The 18,879-nt window shown below is 38.5% G+C and overlaps 1 protein-coding gene across 3 annotated transcripts; it reads left to right on the top strand.

The window, feature by feature from the left end:
- The first annotated feature begins 2,559 nt into the window (after nucleotides 1–2,559).
- Nucleotides 2,560–16,915, top strand: spopla (speckle type BTB/POZ protein like a). Of its 3 annotated transcripts, none has more exons than XM_035174317.2 (12): nucleotides 2,560–2,747; nucleotides 3,956–4,039; nucleotides 7,748–7,865; nucleotides 8,826–8,947; nucleotides 9,246–9,397; nucleotides 9,531–9,658; nucleotides 11,325–11,502; nucleotides 12,807–12,862; nucleotides 13,051–13,173; nucleotides 14,587–14,729; nucleotides 14,831–14,884; nucleotides 15,405–16,915. In XM_035174317.2, exons 3-12 carry the CDS (start codon nucleotides 7,788–7,790, stop codon nucleotides 15,547–15,549), a joined length of 1,179 nt encoding a protein of 392 aa, XP_035030208.1. In that variant the 5' UTR covers nucleotides 2,560–2,747; nucleotides 3,956–4,039; nucleotides 7,748–7,787; the 3' UTR covers nucleotides 15,550–16,915. The 3 variants fall into 3 exon arrangements, with proteins under 3 accessions (XP_035030208.1, XP_035030206.1, XP_035030207.1); XM_035174315.2 differs by having other exon boundaries at nucleotides 9,225–9,397; XM_035174316.2 differs by lacking the exon at nucleotides 3,956–4,039 and having other exon boundaries at nucleotides 9,225–9,397.
- Nucleotides 16,916–18,879: the final 1,964 nt, after the last annotated feature.

Genomic DNA, 18,879 nt, shown 5'->3' with positions numbered 1-18,879 from the left:
GATGCAGACAAAGCAGGTAAACGCATACATCTACAACTGAAAGGCCATCACTTCACAAAATACTCATTCTTTACCTCAGAAGAAAAGAACAAGAAAACATACTGTATATCCATCTTTGACAATTGGGAACTATCACCAATAAAGAAATTTCATGAGGACTAGTGATAATCTCATCAACTAATAACTTTCTTCCCATATCCATCTACTCAACAACTGGGTATTACCCTGTTTTTCATTACCTAGATTTAATCAAATCAGATGAAACTCCTCTAATTTGAAATCTCCTTTGTTCAGTAGCATATGACTTGATTTCCAAGTCAATGACAGAAAAAAGTGTGGACAATGTCAGACTTCATTTTTCTCTCGACATTTGTATGGCCATGTTCTGATAAGGTCGCCGGGGCTCGTCTTGTTACCGTAGCCTTTTTCTTCCTGCTCATACGTTCTGTCTCTTTCAATCTTCCTCACTAAAGACACTGAATACTTGTCAGGGATGATATCAGATGTATCCGGAGATCCTTTTAATTAGAACGGTATTGTAGACTGAAGGTACAGGACTGTCACAGCCATTATGCAGATGGCTATTCATGCTTGATGAACATATCAAATAGGACAAAGACACAAAACAGGTATTCAGTGCTATTCATTGTGAAGCCAAACATTGAGAAAGAATAGAAAAAAAGCTTTTGATTTTGCATTAAACTGCAAAACTAAAGTATAGGTGAACATATTGCGGTGCACGCCCACTAATTCAATACTAGCGCTTTTAAAAGAATAGCAGATAAATGCAATTAAATATTCCTTTGCTTTCCTGTTGTTGAATTGTTGGATTATGTCACGTTTGCATGGGCACTTCCAGCAGAGCCTCTCTTCCTGCCCTTAAATTAAACTGATTCAGACTCCCGATAAGTATGCCTCTATCTCTTCAACTGCGATCGTATCATCCGTCGCTTCCACTTCAAGATGGCTCACTGTATCGACACTACGATATTACAAACATTTGATGTGGGCTCCAGTTTCAAAATGTGACATTTTGCTGCTGCTACAGTACATTTGATAAAAACTGAAACTGCCTTGCATAGGTACGGTGGTGTTTGTCGTCACTATATAAAACACAAAAAATCCAAAGACCGCACCATACTTTGTCCATGAATGTGGACTGATTGATGTTCGAGGAGCCATTTATTGCTCATTGTGCAGAACAGTGACCATCCATCTGAAAGGGAATTAGTTATCACAGGCCTACAGGGAGTCTTTACGGAGTATTGTTTCAAAGAATGACTTACCCCAAGCTGCTTTGTGTTTGCTAGACGAGAAACATCAGAAGCCGACAGAAAAGACAGTGGCTGAGAATTAGCTGCAGTTGTGGGTGTCGTCTATCTTGTAAGCTACAAAATATTAGGACTTTTTTCTTTATTTATTTTTTTCTGTGTCCGTAGCATGAAGATTGACTATTATAGACACATAATAGACAGCTTATGAGCAACCCCCCTCTCCCTGTTCACAGACACATTGTTTGCATTTCTTCCCATGTGAGGATCTTCAACAGTAGTGTTAATGAATACATTAAAAGTGCTCCGTGTCTAATATCAACTCTTACCAAGAACAGGAGCCGACAATTTAATCCAAATTCTAATTTCAGCAGCAAATACAACCCTATGACTGAAACTGACCTATGACAAAGCAAGGATCTGCCTTAAAGATACACAGTCCCAAGATATTATTGGTTTGAAGGTCCAAAATTATATTTTTTGTGAATTAAGCCTTCATATATTTACTGTAGTTACAAAGGACGAGAATTCAATAGAGGGACATGACATGCACCCATCCACTGGGTTGGATGGAATAATGAAATCTAAAAACATGATATAATATAATATAATATAATATAGTTCAAGTTCAAAGTGTTTTATTTGTCATATACAGTCCTGTACATGGAATTCTTACTCTGCCTTCCGCTACAAGTACCGTGCTTTAAGAGTTTTAAAATAAAATAAAATAAAAATAAAAATACAAAATATATAGAAATACAAAATAAACAGATATAACAAAAAAAACACGGCGTTCAGGAGCGGAGCAAGCAAAAGCGTCTGCCACGGTGGACGCCATGATACCTTGTGTATAGAATGATATAATATAATATAACATATTATATACAAGTAGAGATAAAATACCATAGACAGTATACTTGTGGTAACTTAAAATAACAATGAACTAGTAATGTACAACATTTTACACGAAATAACAAACCCTAATGGTATCATTATTAAATATGACCTGTTAGTTTCCTTATTCCTTATTTATACTTGATAATAATTGTTATTTTATCACTATTATTGTTATTATTATTACTATTATCATTATTATCATCATTGTTTTTGCCCATCCATCAATTACCACTCATCCTTTTAGGGTTGTTGGTGGAGCTGATATTTAATTTAGTTTTTATTTTAGAGTATTTATTTTACAATATTGCAGTAGTAGTAATAATTGCAGTATTTGTCTGGATCAGTCAGTAGAAAACAGGGACCAGGATGTCATTGGCGCGTGCGCAGTGGGTATATTTTCTAACCTGTTAAGCTACCAGCAGCTAGACAGATGTAAGCTAGCACAGACATAAATTAGACAAAGAAGCCTTGTGGAGAGACTGAGTAAAAAAGAATTTAAAGTCACCGGGGGTGAAAGGAGCGAGTGTGACACAAAGCTATATGCGTTACCCGATATATATGGAAGTATGAAATTGAAAGGTACGCCGCCAACATGTCTTTTTAAACTTTTTGTGAGCATCAGTGCAGAGATTAGCTCCGGCTAGCCGCTAGCCCAAGCTAATAGCCGCCGTTGTTTTCCCACCAGCAGCCCGGGCAGAAATGCGAGGGTTTTTTTTTTTACGTTAGCTCGTTTGCGTTAGCATCCTGCAACAGGAATCAGTACAGGCCCTTTGTTTTACAATGGGCACTGCGGGTCCACATAGGACATAAACAGTTTAAGTTGTAGCATCGCTAGCTTGTTTGTGTTGCCTTCCGAGGAGTAACGTTGCTAATGTGAGGCTGCCCTGGTTGTACGTGGACAGATTTATTTTGAACAAGCTAGCTCATCAGTGCTAGCCACAGCTGCGGTCTCAGGGCTGAAGTGAAGTTAACATTAATCTTGCTAATGAGAACATGGATGTTAGCTTTGGGGTTAGCTAAATACGCATTGCACACTCAATTGGCAGTTTCGCGCTATCTAATGGTTTCCCCTGATAGATCGTAAGAACGCGTTTCTTTGGTGGAAGTAGCTTCGTGTGTTTTTAGCGAAGTCAAATCGCAATGTATGAATGATGCTTTTGGGAATCGGTGTTGACACTTTGGCTGATGTTCACGCTAACACCGGGCTGTTGCTTTCCAGTGATTTCTATGTGTTGTGTTAAGGATAGTCACATCCGCTCACATCTCGACTAGCATGCAGCGCTAAGCTAGAATGGGGCTGCAAAGCTAAAACAATACGCGATCATTTCATTGTGAACGAATGCAAACGCACTGAATGCCATTCAGATAGCATCACTGCTGCTGCTGCAGTAAAGGCGAGGTACCACGACTCCAAGCTAATGTGCTAGCCAAACAAAGTTGCAGGTGAATCTCGAGTTAGCTAATTCAGCTGAGTGCTCTGTGGGCCCGAGCAATCAGCTACAGACGAGGCTATACGATAAAGCATCAATAATTGATCTAACATTGAACATGGCATTGGTATTAAAAGCCCACACTACCTGTGCACCCTTGTTATCTGTTACCTGATAACCATAACACTTCCAACGTGACAATCTAAAATGGTTTGCTAGCTCTGTGGTTGTTATTTACACTTGTATAAGTGGGATGTGACAGCTTGGGTTTTATTGTGAGAACTGTGACTTTATTGCCAGATGCTTCTGGAGATCAGGTCCAACGTCGAGGCCTAATGTGTGTTTCTTTATTTCCAGAGTGGAACATGGAGATGGGGCCATGAAGGATCCTGTGATAACTTAGAAAAAACTCCATCATTGTACATTTCAACCAGATTAGAGGTGATTAGAAGCTTTTTTTCAATTTCATATCTCGTGCTGCATGATCTGCTTTTCATATATAACCATCATAGCAAAAGGTGCCAACAGGTTATTGTACTAAACAGCTGTTGAAATTGTCATTGCAAGCAAATATCTGTATGCTGGACATGAGGCCTCTTTGTCCAATGTTTCCTCATTCATCAATAGTACTTTATGTAAAAGAAAAACTAGAGGAAAACTTGTGTCCAAAATGAATGGCATGAATGGTCCAGTCACTTGCACAGGGGTTTGAGTGACACCAGTAGCGCACCTGCCACCTCTCTCTCGTACTTAACGAAAGTTGAAAGTCCCCAATATCATAGACGGGAGTTTCATATGTAAAATGTATGTATAGAGAAAGCAGATGTCCTTTTTCTATAGTTCCCACTTGCATCGTTTTGAGTGCACATTGTCTCATAGTTTAAATACATTTGGCCTCAACCTGAATATTGGAAATACAGATGATAAGTGAATGAGAGCTCTTATATATATATATACAAAAGAAAAAGCTGGAAATGTGTGGCACATTAATGTATATGTACAGAAGCAGGGGTTCTGAAATCTTTTTAATTAACATTGCCTGACACTCCCACAGAAAACAAGTTAACTTCAGAGAAAAGATACAGGAGAAGAACACTTTTTCCAACAGTGTTATCTTTTTTCTATGTCTTCATGTCATCTTATCTTGGAAACATGTCAGTTTTTTGGGTTCTCGAGTCAAGCAGGAGTATATTTTTTTAAGTAAGGGTACAGTTATTTTATATTTGTAGGTTTTCACTTCTGTCCTCATTTGGTAGTTGTCAAACTAAGGGTGTTCCTATCAGGATTTTTGGGGTCGATAGTTTGAAGTAGTATTGGCTGATACCTATCACATAGCCCTGTGTACGTGTCTTGGGTGGTCCAAGTGACGATTTGTGGTCGGATTTCTCTTCCCCGTTCTATATACAAATAAACACGACAGAGCTGAATCCTACTCAGAATTTTGTGAGATAGTGTCCATTATAACTGTCAAGTTATTCCTTTGTTTTCAATTCAGTGCCACATTAAACTCCAGAATCAGCCATGTGTGTGTCACATGTTTCAGCTGCGCTGTCAGCAGCTGCTGGAGTGACGCTGTGTAGGATTTTATAACTGATCTATATGAGCAGGACACATTTTAACTTTCTCTGACTGTGTGGAAATCTGATGTTTTCACATCACAGATAGATGACGAAGAAAGGCATTAATACCAGAGAAAGGAGAATTGGTGACCTCTTCGCACAGCGCAGCTTCTGTCCCGCCGGGCTGCGACAGGCTCTCACCCGAGAGTCACACACAGCAGGCCACAGTAGAGGAGGTTATTCAACCTGATCAGACAGACCACGCCTAATAGAATCCCCTGCTCTATATGCAAACAAACATGTATACCCTGTTTCCAAAGATGAAATTTGTTTAAAAAATAAGACGAAATAACCGACACTACTGAACCAACACACTGGGACAAATGCACACAAACGTTTTTTTACACAAAGAAAGAAAGAAATTCATGTATAGCGTTTTACAAGAAGGCTAAAATAATTAAGAATTAGTTGTAGACAGTGTTTCATAAAGTTTCTCTCAAAAGTGCACAATTTAAAAGTGAGTCTGGTGATAATACGATCCTTCAATGTGGCCCAGGATGCATTGCTGGTTGTGGTCTGAGCGATCTGATCTCAATTTGAAAGCCTTCTTTGTATCATGTAGCATGATTCATTTATTTAACTATGTTAACAACATATTATAAAATCAAGGAATGAGAAAGTATCATGAATTCAAATTACAACTGTTTATTTTTGGCAGGGCAACTTTTGTTTAACCTTCCTGTGGAATCAATAAAATACTGCGTATGTGTAAATCAAAACAGAGAGGAGAAGAGAAGTAAGATGCCTCACTCGTTGGCTATTTCCACCATCAGCTCCGAGAAAAAAAACTTAAAAGTAGTCATCAAATAACTAGAATACAAAAGTATTTACTGAAAGAAATGATGAATGAGCCATCTGAATTCCTTCTGATCTCTGTTGAGAGTTGCACTTCCTGAGTGACAGCTGTTTGTTGTTTGTTTTGCCTGATCTGATCGGCTCCTCTGATCGGCGTTTATAGAGATCGCCGATCAAACTAATTAGAGGGATTGGCTGATGCCGATACCCTTTGAGATGGATTTATTGAATCATTGATATAGTTTCAGAGACTGACTTAAATTTCACTTTGTGTGAAAGATGAAATGAAATGTGCTGACACTCTAAAAGGGAATTTAAAAACACTTATGTAAACAAGTGTCTTTGTGAACATTCCAGTTTTTGTTTTGGCTTCGGTGTAAATCTGTCATGTCACTCTCCCTGGTTAAGTGAATGAAATTGGCATGTTTGGGTTTGAGAAATGTCGCTTATGTGACTTAAAACAATGTGCCACATTTGCTTTGATCACCATTATCCCCAGAGACGTGCCGGCCAAGTCTGTGAATCATGCTGTTTAGTAACTACCCAATTCACCTCACCAGTGAGTCAACAGCGTGACATGAGACGGTTGTTTTTCCACTGTGTTTCCAGTGGAATGATTTTGGCTGCAATCCCTGTGTCCTCCTTCCATTTGCGTATTTACAAAATGAGTCAGACCATCACCACACTTGGATCATAGAGGTTATACTCAATACAAATGGAGAATATATTCAGGTTAAGAGAGAGTCTATGCACATGATAACACAAGTGTAACAAAATGTCTCTCAGGTCTCACAGTGAACTTGTGAGTAGCAGACTGCCCCATCTAACTTAATGTACCTATTAAAACATTTGAGTTTAAACTGCACTGAGTTTTCACATTTAGCTGCACCACAGTGACTGACATCAGTCCAAATTTCTGCCAGGTTTTTCCACTACAATTATAAAACTTGGGCACATTTTCAAGCAACCAAATGAATAGAAAAAAATCTGTATTGGTCCAATATTGTTTACCTAAAAGTTAGAGTTTGGAAAGTGAAGGTTTTCTTTACTTTCAGGATTAGACAGACAGCATTAGTGTCAGTACAGTGATTAGAAGACAGTGTTTTAATTGGTGAAGTTCCAGGTCCAAGTTAAGACTGAAAACTAGAAATTTTGTTTTTAGCCTCAATTGTAAAAAAAGTCATCAGTTTTTGCCCCACTTGAGGATTTCAGTGTTGATCTGCTCGTCCTTTTCATCCTCGTTCCACCTTTTTGAAACAGTTTCAGTCTCATTGTAGTGTGGTTCCTTTTTGATTGCCTTTCAAAAGTTTCAAGTGTAACACGATATTGATTGATTTGAACCCCAGACTGCCCCGCTCTCTTGTATGCAATATGTCATTTGATAGGTTGACTTTTTTTTTTTTGCTTGTTCTTGTTTCACATTTACTTCTTTGGCTGATGTGGAGAATAGCTGTGAGGATGTGCATTTATGTGGCCACATAGATGGGAGTGGCAAATCTCCCATCAAATACATTGTACATTTCCTGAAGTGATGTCAGTATAATGCACCATTTTATGTCTCGCATTGACAATGAACTACACTGAACTGCATTTGGTTTGTTTTACTTTGCAGGCTTATTCTGTCCAAGCATTTCCAGTCATCCTTCACAGAGAATGAATTTATCTTATCACTAAAACTCATGCTTTTGATTTGTGCAAAAATAATGACCCTTATTTGCTTTCTTGGAATGAACAGTGCTTTCAGGACGCGAGTGAGTGGTACTCCAAAGCCGGCGATGTCACGGGTTCCCACCCCTCCTCCTCCTGGGGAGATGTCAAGTGGACCTGTGGCAGAAAGCTGGTGTTACACACAGGTAGGGGCACAATGTAAATCACTGTATAATGTTATGTACACAAATGTAACATACTACAGGTATAGGTTTTATCAGTCTTAAATCATTTAATAGTGCTGGGAAAGCCCTGAGTGCTGCTGGTTCCTTCCTAACTCATACACCTATTTTTATTTCCCCCTCTTTATTTGACAGGTCTGATGTTCTGATGTTGAGTTACTGATAATATTAACAATGAGTCTGTTCTGTTCAAGTGTAACTCACACAAGATGGTGTGAAAGTGAGTCAGCATGAACAATAACATTAGCTAAATGGAATTCAGCCATTGTTTATTTTACTCTTTATGCCTGTGTTTTCTCACTGTGGCAGAAGAAACTATGTTGGTAAAATTCAAAGTATTGTAATCTAGGGTGGAAGTTAAGTTACAGCGTCTTAAATCATACCTGTTACAAGCTGTTTCCAGACATGATCTCTCCGCATGTAGAAGGCAGGACACAATGTGTAAATACTGCTGCGGAAACCACATAATTGTTTACAGCACATCAACACTAGTGTTTGCCCTTATCTTATTCAAAAGCTTACAAATGTCATTGTCTTTCTAAGTTGATATCTTCAGAATCTTCTATGTGTATGGCAACTCTATTTGTATTGTTTTAGTTGTTTTCTTCTTTTTTTTTCCTGTCTGTTGCATGTTAGACACGCCCACTCGCTCGCTGTGAACTTTCGGAATATTTTACAGCTCTATCCTCACAAGGGCTCACTCAGACATTTTCAGGACATTTTATAATGGGACTATCAGTTCCGGAGAATGTCCGCAGCAACCGACTCTGATATTTGCGTTCTCACATACAGCCCCTCCGGATAATTTCAGAAGCATGTCTGTAACCTCTGTCTTGACAAACTAAAATGCTTCTGATGTATTTTCAAAATGAAACAAAGCTTTTGTCTGGTCTGACGGTTCTGTGTGTTTCTTTTTCTTCCAAGGTCAAAGTTGTGAAGTTTTCCTACATGTGGACCATAAACAACTTTAGTTTTTGCAGAGAAGAAATGGGCGAAGTCTTGAAGAGCTCAACCTTCTCTTCTGGTCCTAATGACAAAATGAAATGGTTCGTACTCAATTTATACGTCTCACTGGAGTTTTATTTATTTGCAGAATTTCTGTGGCTAACAAGTGAATAAACAGACTTTCAGGATTTTTGGAATTTCAAGTCAATACTTGAATGAATTTTTGATTTATTTAAAATGAGCAATTCTTTATCCCTGAATTTCACCAAACACAAATATGACCTTTGAAAAGATAGTTACAGTTCCTCAAAACAAGAGAACGTTACTCCTCAAGTTTCGTCACAGTGCTATTTTGACAAAAAGTGTACTATTGTGCAGTGGCGTCTCTTTATTTTCCAGGTGTCTGCGAGTCAACCCAAAGGGACTTGATGATGAAAGCAAAGACTATCTGTCACTGTATTTACTTCTTGTTAGTTGTCCAAAAAGTGAAGTCAGAGCAAAGTTCAAGTTTTCTTTGTTGAACGCTAAAAGAGAGGAGACAAAAGCAATGGGTGAGTACAAGCCATCAGAAATGTCACCACATCAACTTACTCTGTATATTTGTTGTTCTTTTAATTTCATTTTTATTAACTTGATAACTCACAGGCAAATAAGACTTGGCGTTATTTTGTTCTGTTGTTACAGAAAGCCAAAGAGCATACAGATTTGTCCAAGGTAAAGACTGGGGCTTCAAAAAATTTATAAGGAGAGATTTCCTCCTGGATGAAGCCAATGGACTCTTACCAGATGACAAGCTCACCCTCTTCTGTGAGGTAATTATTATGGTGTTGCTTTGCTTTTGACACAGAGCCACGCTTTCCTCACTTGTACCTGTGATGACCCCGTCAACGTGGAACTTTTACACAAATGTATTTTTGACATGGAAATGGGACTCTTTTTGCCCCGTTGACTTGGTGACTAATTTTAGAAGATGTTTGATCGGGGAGGTGATCATTCAAATTCGCTCTCTTATTTGAATGTGGCAATCTCTCAATTCTTGGAACAAAAGTACCATCTTATAAATGCTGTTTTATATTTATATATATATATATATATATATATATATATGTAATAGAAATCAAGATACATTATTAGTAAATTGTCTGCAGTGTCAAGGATAAGGTTTTGATTAGTGGAATGTAACGGGACAGAAGGCCTATGAATTAGCTTGTAGCCTCTTGGGCTACAAGCTAATTCATTCAAACGTTGTTGGTAAATTTCATATTCAAATTAGCCCGTTAGAATTCAAAACTACATTACAGAAGCTCATAGGCTGTCTGAGGTAGTTTGCCTCATGATTAAGGGTGCTTACTATCAGCTCGACCTGTTGTGTGCCCTCTTAACCAATCAGAAAAGCCAGTTTGTTGCCTTGTGATGTTGTTTTGCTATGAAAAGGGAGGATGCTAGCATGCACAGCCATCCTGAGTGGACAATAGGACACTAAAGTTTGTAGAAGCGGTGTGTGGAAGTATTTTGGGTTTTATACCGTAGATGGAAAAGTCACAAAGATAAGGTTGTATGTCGACTTGGCACAAAGCTGCAGGCTTGGTTACAATTTTTATGGCCGATAATCAAAATCTCTTTTCAGAAAATGAATGAGATTTTTACTTCCGTAACCGTGCTGCTGGAAAGTTTGACATAATCAAAATAACATGTTTCTTTTCATTGAAGCTCGTCCATTTGAATGTTTCTGTTTAACTTCTTTTCATTATCGTGAACCAGTATAATGTTACTAAGTGGCTATTGTGTTGTGCTTGGCTGAATCTTTGGCATCAAAACTAGATCATTGTTATGCTGAAGCATTTAAACACCTGGTGTTGCCTGAAGTCAATCAAGGCTCGAGTCCTTTGCTTCCTGTCATTGTGCATTTCCACCGGAGCTTTGATACTATTAAACTAAAAACCTTCTGATGGCATTTACTTCAAATTGTATTAATCTTAGGAAGTGAAATGCTTCCTCCTCCTCCACCCATCATTAACAATGATGCTTGTTCTGGAAATAATTGAATTCAGTGTGTCAAGAAGAATAAACCTCTCCTAGATTGTTTTTTTGTGGGACAAGTTAAATGAAGTTTCAATGAATTTTGATGAAAATGCAATTGGCTGTATACTGTGTGCGTCAAAGAGCAGTTCCAGAAAGATTTGACAATTTCTGGGAAACCGGTGCCTGGGAAAAACAAATGACATTCAAATTAAAGACAAAATGCCATTTTCACAGAGCAGAGTTAATTAATTTTGGTTTCAAGTGGTTCACAAACAAGAATTCCTCCCACTGCAGGTCCATTGAACGTATTCTTTAAAAAGAGCAAATTAAAACTAAAAGATTTTCCTTCAATGCAGAAAGTGCGCAGATGTGTTTTCTGGTGAATTTATTAGACGGTTAAGTCTTGATGAGGCTGCTTTAGTGTGTCGTTCACACTGTGTTGTTTCTTATGCACAGGTCAGCGTTGTCCAGGACTCTGTTAACATTTCGGGCCAGTCCAACATGAACATGCTGAAGGTACCGGAGTGCCAGCTGTCAGACGACCTAGGGAATCTATGGGAGTGTTCGCGCTTCACAGACTGCAGCCTTTATGTGGGAGGGCAGGAGTTCAAAGCCCACAAATCCATCCTCGCAGGTAATAATAATAATAATAATAATAACTTTATTTGTATAGCACTTATCTAAACAAGGTTACAAAGTGCTTCACAAAAATAATATCCATGGCAAAAAGAAGAATGAAGTATAATAAAAGGTATTCAGTTCAGTTCAATTTCAAGGGCCAAATCATTTGTGGTTTATAAACTTGAGTGTCCATGTTGGTGTTTCTATGTTGGGTGAACAAAATGTTAACTGAAGGCACGACTGGCTGAACATAAACCTGCAATAAGAAGTGACAACCTTCAACACCCCATGGCACTTCATTACAAGGAAGCTAACCATGGTAATTGTACGCTAAAGATATCAGGCATAGACTTTGTAGAAGAAGTATTTCAAAACAGGAATCGCTACGGATATAACCTCTGTCTTGACAAACTAAAATGCTTCTGATGTATTTTCAAAATGAAACAAAGCTTTTGTCTGGTCTGACGGTTCTGTGTGTTTCTTTTTCTTTTGAAAGCTTCACAACACCCAGGTTTAAATGGGGATACCTAAATATTTTAGGTATCTGAATATTTAGATGTTGTGTATGTTATTATTTATTTGCATATAATCTGTCATGGGACCAGTCTGGCCTGATCACGTGACTAGTAGATATGAAGAAGCCCTAGCAAGGCCATTTTCTACTTGCCCCGATAATGGTCCTAATGGCTTAAATGTATAGGCCTGTTTTTACTATTGATACGATTCAATAACCTTGAGATATTAAAAGCTTTTTAACCCTCCACCTTCCTGAGTGACTCAGATTCCTTCAACATGCCTGAAACTTTTGAAATCCCCAAAATGAAGAGCACCAGTAGTACAAGAAAAACTAAAATATAAAAATCTTATCAAGACAGAGGCATCCAAACTGGCTCCAACAGGACACGTCCATGTCTCTTCTTAATGGCCTCACGGCACGAGACATAATCACCTTGAAAGGCTGTTGACAGTCTGAATTTCTGGCTTGATTTGTAACGGCCTAGTTCTGCAGTTGGAGCTAATCCACCCCACTACCCCTGCTTGGCCCGGCTTGATCCAGATGATTGTAGGATCCAGAAGATTGAGAGGCTGCCTCTCCTCTCCAGCTTGTCTCCATTAGACATGCGGGCAACTGAAATGGTCGAGGATAAACGCTGACAAAGTGGCCACTCGACAGATTTTAAAGCCCTAATCCTGAAGTAGTTCATGTTTTTGTGCATTTCTTTCAATGAGATAGTCGTGTTCTTTTATATAATGTTTCATCAAAGCTGCTGTTGACCAGGTATGACATTTATGAGTGTCCATTTTTTTTTTTTACAGCGAGGTCTCCTGTCTTTAATGCTATGTTTGAACATGAAATGGAAGAAAGTAAAAAGGTAAGAACTTCTTATAATTGTTCCTTTTATATTTCATTTATCTCTATAGCACAATGCCACACAGATCATGTTTTTAATGAATATCATACAAACTCAGTCGTAATGAAATTCATCATCTTCATTCATTGATGTATTATCAGTTTCTAGGCTCTTGTGAAAAGTCAAGTAACCCTTTGTCTTAACTGCAGAACCGTGTTGACATCAGTGACGTGGATCCGGATGTCTTTAAGGAAATGATGGGCTTCATCTATACAGGAAAGGCCCCAAACCTGGAGAAGATGGCAGACAATTTGCTGGCAGCTGCAGATAAAGTAAGTACCAAGACATTTAAACCTAAGTTCATAGTGTTTCTAAATATCTACCAGCCACTTAAAAGAAAACAGCTAAGCAGTTTCCTTTTTTCATTCCTCGGTTTTGTGTTATATTGTGATACATTCGGTGTGAAGTAAGACCTCAGCTGGTTTTTATACGCAGATGTTGGATTGGGGGTCTTTGTCCAACCATCTCTTCATTTTCTGAAACAAACAGTGAAACATTGTACACGTCAAATGTATATATTTATCAATGTCCAAGGAATTATGCTTTAATCCCTTTTATTTAAACGGTATGTCTTCCCCTGCCTACATCATACTGCTTTCACTACTTTTGATTGACACCATGTTCAGACAGCACGGCTCTCAACTGTGTTTTAAACTAGTTGGTAACCAACTAGTGATGTCAATGTACAGCACTCATACACAACTCTTATCAAAACAGTTGGTCTGAGTTTCATGTGAAATTAGTTTTCAGTTGCATATTAGATTTTTTCTATTAAATGATGTCAAGTTTGTATTAATATATGTAACAGTAATGATATAGTCGTGGACAGTCATGTACTTAGCAGTTTGTTAGTTTATATCTAATTTGACTCATTTCACTCTTGCATGTAAAATATCAACCTGTTACATTGAGTACAGCATTTCAGTGAATACTAATAACAGTATAATGTATTCAACTTCTGCAGCCACCGTTAGATAAGTGCTAATTCAAGTTAGTAGAAGTTAATGAGGATGAAGTCAGTGATTTTTTTTATCTGTATGCATGCGACAATAATTAAAAAGGCTTCTATTATCTTGGTAATGAAAACATATATAGTTTATGAATATAGTCAAGGTATTATGTTATAAAATATCGTATGGATAAATTCCCAGAGGTGAATGTCAAGTATTAGACTTGATTCGTTGTGCAGACCCTTATTTATTTATTTTATTTTTTAAATGTGATGTTATGATGTCAGTGGATGTACATATTATGTCGCAGTTGTTGTATTTTATAATCCCTGCACCTTGTATAGCTGTGAAACAATATTTCACCTCTTTGAGGGTAATTGTATGATGAACTTAAATGTAGTAGAAAACCAGAATACTGGGCAACAACCTTGATTCTCCCTCCACATCACTAAATGTACACCATGTGGTGAAACTGTGTACCTCTGGTTTTGTGACATTGCAGTGTAGGTTACATGAGCCTGCTCCTTGGGCATTTTGAACCCTGGTCATTTTCTCCCCTATTTTTAGTCAAGGCATAATTATAAAAAATAAAAAAAACAGATTGCATATGTAGTTTTTATTTATACTGAGAAGTAGTTGAGACAAACCCTCAAACCGTGGGTTAGGGTTAGGATTACTGAATCCAGGATGTAACCGCTGCTTTTTGTGTACCCCCCCCTCACCCGCCACCCCCAGTACGCTTTGGAGCGTTTAAAGGTCATGTGCGAAGAGGCCTTGTGCAACAGCCTTTCAGTGGAGAATGTGGCCGACACCCTCATCCTAGCAGACTTGCACAGTGCCGAGCAGCTCAAAGCACAAGCCATAGATTTTATCAACAGGCAAGTATCGCAGAAAAAAAAACAAACCTCCAATGATAAATTCCTGCTGCCATTTCTGTTTACCAGCCCTGAATGCTTACCTTTTTATCTCCTTGCCATAGGTGCAGTGTCCTGAGACAGCTGGGCTGTAAAGATGGAAAGAACTGGAATAGCAAGTATGTAATTAGCTGATATATGTGACACAAGATTAATAACACACTCTTATCTCTTCCGCCAAGCAGATGCATTAGAATTCATTGTTTTAGCCCAGGCAGACAGAGTGCTATTTGCCTTTTCAGTTTGAAGCGCCATATCTTTGTATCCAAGTTATTAATAGACTCATACCTGCATAAACTGTGGAAATGGAATATTTGTCGAATTTTAAACAGAAAGGCGGTGGTCGCTACGGGAAGCTTTTCTTTCAGATGATGTAGTGTGTTATTACAGGACACCTTGAAATGTTTAACTTGCATCCGTCTCGGTTGTGTTCACCACGCGGAGACGTTCTAATCCTGCATTCATTTCAACCTATGCACATTCATAAAGCACTAATGGCCCTTTTCAAGTTTCGTCGTGCAACTCGCAAATCAAGTCCTCCTTATTGGCGCTGTCATTACGATCTCATTTATGTTTATTGATTTTTAATGTGCACATTCGTACGTCTGAGTGTTAACTTCATTTTCCCTGTGCTTACAGTCATGCTACAGATATAATGGAGACTGCAGGCTGGAAGTCAATGATCCAGTCCCATCCTCACTTGGTTGCAGAGGCCTTTCGCGCCCTGGCTTCAGCACAGTGCCCACCCTTTGGTCTTCCCAGGAAGCGTCTAAAACAGTCCTGACTGCCTGACTGTGCCCCAGAACTTTACTGGAGGTGTGAAGCATGGGTTTATAAAGGAAGGACTAGCGAGGGTGCCACTCTTATTTCCACCAAAATTGAACACACTTGAAAAAAAGAAGAGTGGAGCTTTCTGGCCAGGAATGTGGGGAGGCTGGCACGTTGGACGACTGACATCGATGGATTGAGGGAAAAGAGCGGTTCGATCAGTGTTGCTTGCTTGCTTTGCTTCCCCAGCTGAACTTTGTTCGGCGCGGGTAACAAGTCAAGCCGTCTGCTACTGTTTTTTTTCCTGTAATTTTGAAAATGGCCTTAATATATCTGCCATTGCTCTGGAGCTGCTCTAGAGTACTTTGTCTATTTTACTCTGTGCCTGCCTTGTCACAAAGACCAGGCCTCCTCCAGGTTGCACTAGTTCCCGTGAATAGTCATTTTGATATGGAGTTCTATAGGAACGTAACAAAGGTTTAACTAAATGGGAAATATTATATATATTTGTAATGTTTAGCCCGTTTTGTGACTAGACATTAAAAAGCATGAACACTTTCAGTGCAAGGTCAGTTCTTTACACTTTTTAAAAGATGTGTATGCCCCATATTGATGGCACCATTTCTATGTAAATGACAGTTGAACCATCTTCAGAAGACCAGTGTACAAGAAAGTCTGTTCTATTGCATATTTGTGGGGAAAAAAGTAATCTGCCATTATGAAGACCCAGTGTCAATCCTAATAATTCATGTGAGACAGGAACGTGTCTGTACCTTGGCCCTAATATATTAAAACATTGGAAGTATATGGAAGTATTTACTCAGTCTCCCATTTGAATGGCATATTCCAGATCATACGTCTGTGAACCGTTATAGATTAAATTTTTAAGAATTTCTTTCCTTAATATTGCCAACTTGCAAATATATATTCTCAATATATTGTGGTTAACTCAAAGTGGAAAGACTAATGCATGGTCATGTTATTGTCAAAGAAAGTGTCCAATTTTGTTTTTAACAATTTATTTTCTGCAACTATCTGACATATTTCAGCAGAATTAAATGAATTGAGTATGTGCAAAAATTTCCTCTAACATGCTTGGGTATTTTGTAGGATGCTGAGCATCACTTCTACTGGCAATGTTATTCTGTGTTTGAATGGGGGGGTTGTCATGTTTATTCAGTCCGTCTTGTATGTAGCGTGGTGTGACAGACACTTCAGAGGATTTTGTAAATTAAAAGAGTAGCATCATTTTTACATGATATTACTCATCATTCAGCGTCGTGTTGAGATGTTGAAACTACTTTTTATTTGGAAGCAAAAAAGATGAAGTTGTTGTCTGCAAGGATGCCTGCATTAACCCATTAAAACATTTTCCAGCAGTCTGAAGAGACCTGAAGCTTGTTTATTTAGTTTTCAACAGGAGGTTGTTGAACTCGATGTGACAAGAGACGCGAGTACGAGAGAGGGTGCTTATTATCCACATGGTCTCATTTTAATGACCATATTAATGGATGTGGATGTCAGGCAGACATTGTTTTGTTTTTTTCTTTTTGTCCTCCACTGGATTTAAATAGGATTGGGAAAACACCAGCGCAGTGATAATCAAAAGAAAATGTGCTTAAACCGCATTAGCAGCCGCGTGTTCGGTGTTGAACCTTTATCCCGACACACTTGTTTTATGTGTGAACGCTCGGCACAAGCTCTAATTAAAGTGAACGTGAGGCAGCTCTTTCCGTGCTGGAACAGAGATGTCTTCATCAGCAGCTCGCTGATCCCCCGTCCGCCTCTCTCGGCACAGATCCTAGCAAAATACCTGATACCATCTCTTCTTTGGGACGCCTCTCCATCCTTCCTCAACCAAGTGTAGCACTTGAAAGCCGAGCCGCCTGCAGTGACACCATCAAAACTGCATTTGGATTTGTAGGAAGCAGGATTGCTAAGCTAAAGACAATGGGCTTGGTAGAAAGATGTTGTGAATGTGTGTCTGATGTGTCTAAATAACAAAATGAAACTGCAGTGTTGACTTTACATAGAGAAGTGACTATGGTCCTCCCTGCATCCAAGGAAAATGATATTAGCCACTTGTTTTTACTGAGCTTTATTCTATTAAGTAAATTACCTTTTATTTCCCATGATGCATTTTGACATAAGGTGAAATTTAATTTTGCTTTTCTTTTGTCTTTCCAATGATTTTTCCCTTTTTTTTATTGTTTCCTCTCAAACCAGTTTCAGCAACCAAGCCTGTAACTGACCACTGGTGATGAATTGTAGCTCTGCATATGTAAATCACTGCTGTTAATTGTCGGATCAATTTGACATGGGTAATTACCTAACGGATAGAAAGTAATTTATTATCTGATTGTCTAATAATCACTAATATCACCACTGGAAAATCAGGGAAATTGAAATGTATGTGAACATTCCTCTTAGCTTTCGAAGGATTTAGATGCGGCGGCAGGAGAGCCTGGTGTGACTTGATGCCTTAAGGAGTGGGCGCCTCACCCTGATCAGATAAGAGTAATGGAAGGGAATGAAAAGACCCCTGTCCCTGATGGCTGCAGAAAAATGGATGTGCTCCCTGAGGTGTACCTCTGGTATCATCCACGCCTGTGGACATAGATTTATTGCCCATTAAAAAGCTACACTGAAATGTAGCCCTTAAAATGGCGTGTTTATCCTGTTGAGAAGTCCTTGTAGGAATGAAACGAGACAAGCGTGAACGCCGACAGATTGCGGCTGACTCAGTGTGACAATACGCAGTGAGCCCAGTTCAAATAAGGTTTAATGCCATAAAAACCTGAATTGATCTTTACAATTTCCATTTTAACAAAAGTTAACCCCCTATGAAATCAAATATTCCAAAATGAACATTTGTACTTACACTATACACACAGCAGTGCTCATTTCTATTTTACAGGGGAACCGTTAAAACAAGATTAAGCAAGCAAGAAATCAAAATAGGACCAATTTGCAAGGATTACAAAAATGGAACTCAAAGCAATCTATGACTAGTAGCAATAAATATGATTATCTACATGATGCTGAACAAACACCAAAAATAAGGAGCAGTATACTCATTGATATATTTCTCTGGAAAAAAAAAATAAGAACAAATTGACATCATTTACTCTGAAGCCATAATTAAACACGTTTAGTTTTTAGAGTTACACGGTAATACACAGCATTTTCACAAAGGAGTAGAACTAAAACATCAACATATATCAACTCGGATTTAAATATTTCCTTATCCATACACCTCACCACATGTGTTGTGTGACAGGGTCATTTACAGCAGACAGGGGGCATGAGGTACAGCGAATAAAGAAACTGACGGAGATAATTGCCA

This window comes from Hippoglossus stenolepis, chromosome 13, assembly GCF_022539355.2.
Source record: "Hippoglossus stenolepis isolate QCI-W04-F060 chromosome 13, HSTE1.2, whole genome shotgun sequence".
NCBI classification, from domain to species: domain Eukaryota; kingdom Metazoa; phylum Chordata; class Actinopteri; order Pleuronectiformes; family Pleuronectidae; genus Hippoglossus; species Hippoglossus stenolepis.
This window is presented reverse-complemented; position numbering and strand designations above follow the sequence as displayed.

What these genes read in the sequence shown, in the direction of transcription:
- spopla (XM_035174316.2), top strand. Translation starts at nt 7,788, where the DNA reads ATGTCACGGGTTCCCACCCCTCCTCCTCCTGGGGAGATGTCAAGTGGA. An exon ending in AAATGGAAGAAAGTAAAAAG is followed by an intron (nt 12,863 to 13,050) that starts GTAAGAACTTCT and finishes TCTTAACTGCAG; the next exon opens with AACCGTGTTGACATCAGTGA. An exon ending in GGAAAGAACTGGAATAGCAA is followed by an intron (nt 14,885 to 15,404) that starts GTATGTAATTAG and finishes CTGTGCTTACAG; the next exon opens with TCATGCTACAGATATAATGG.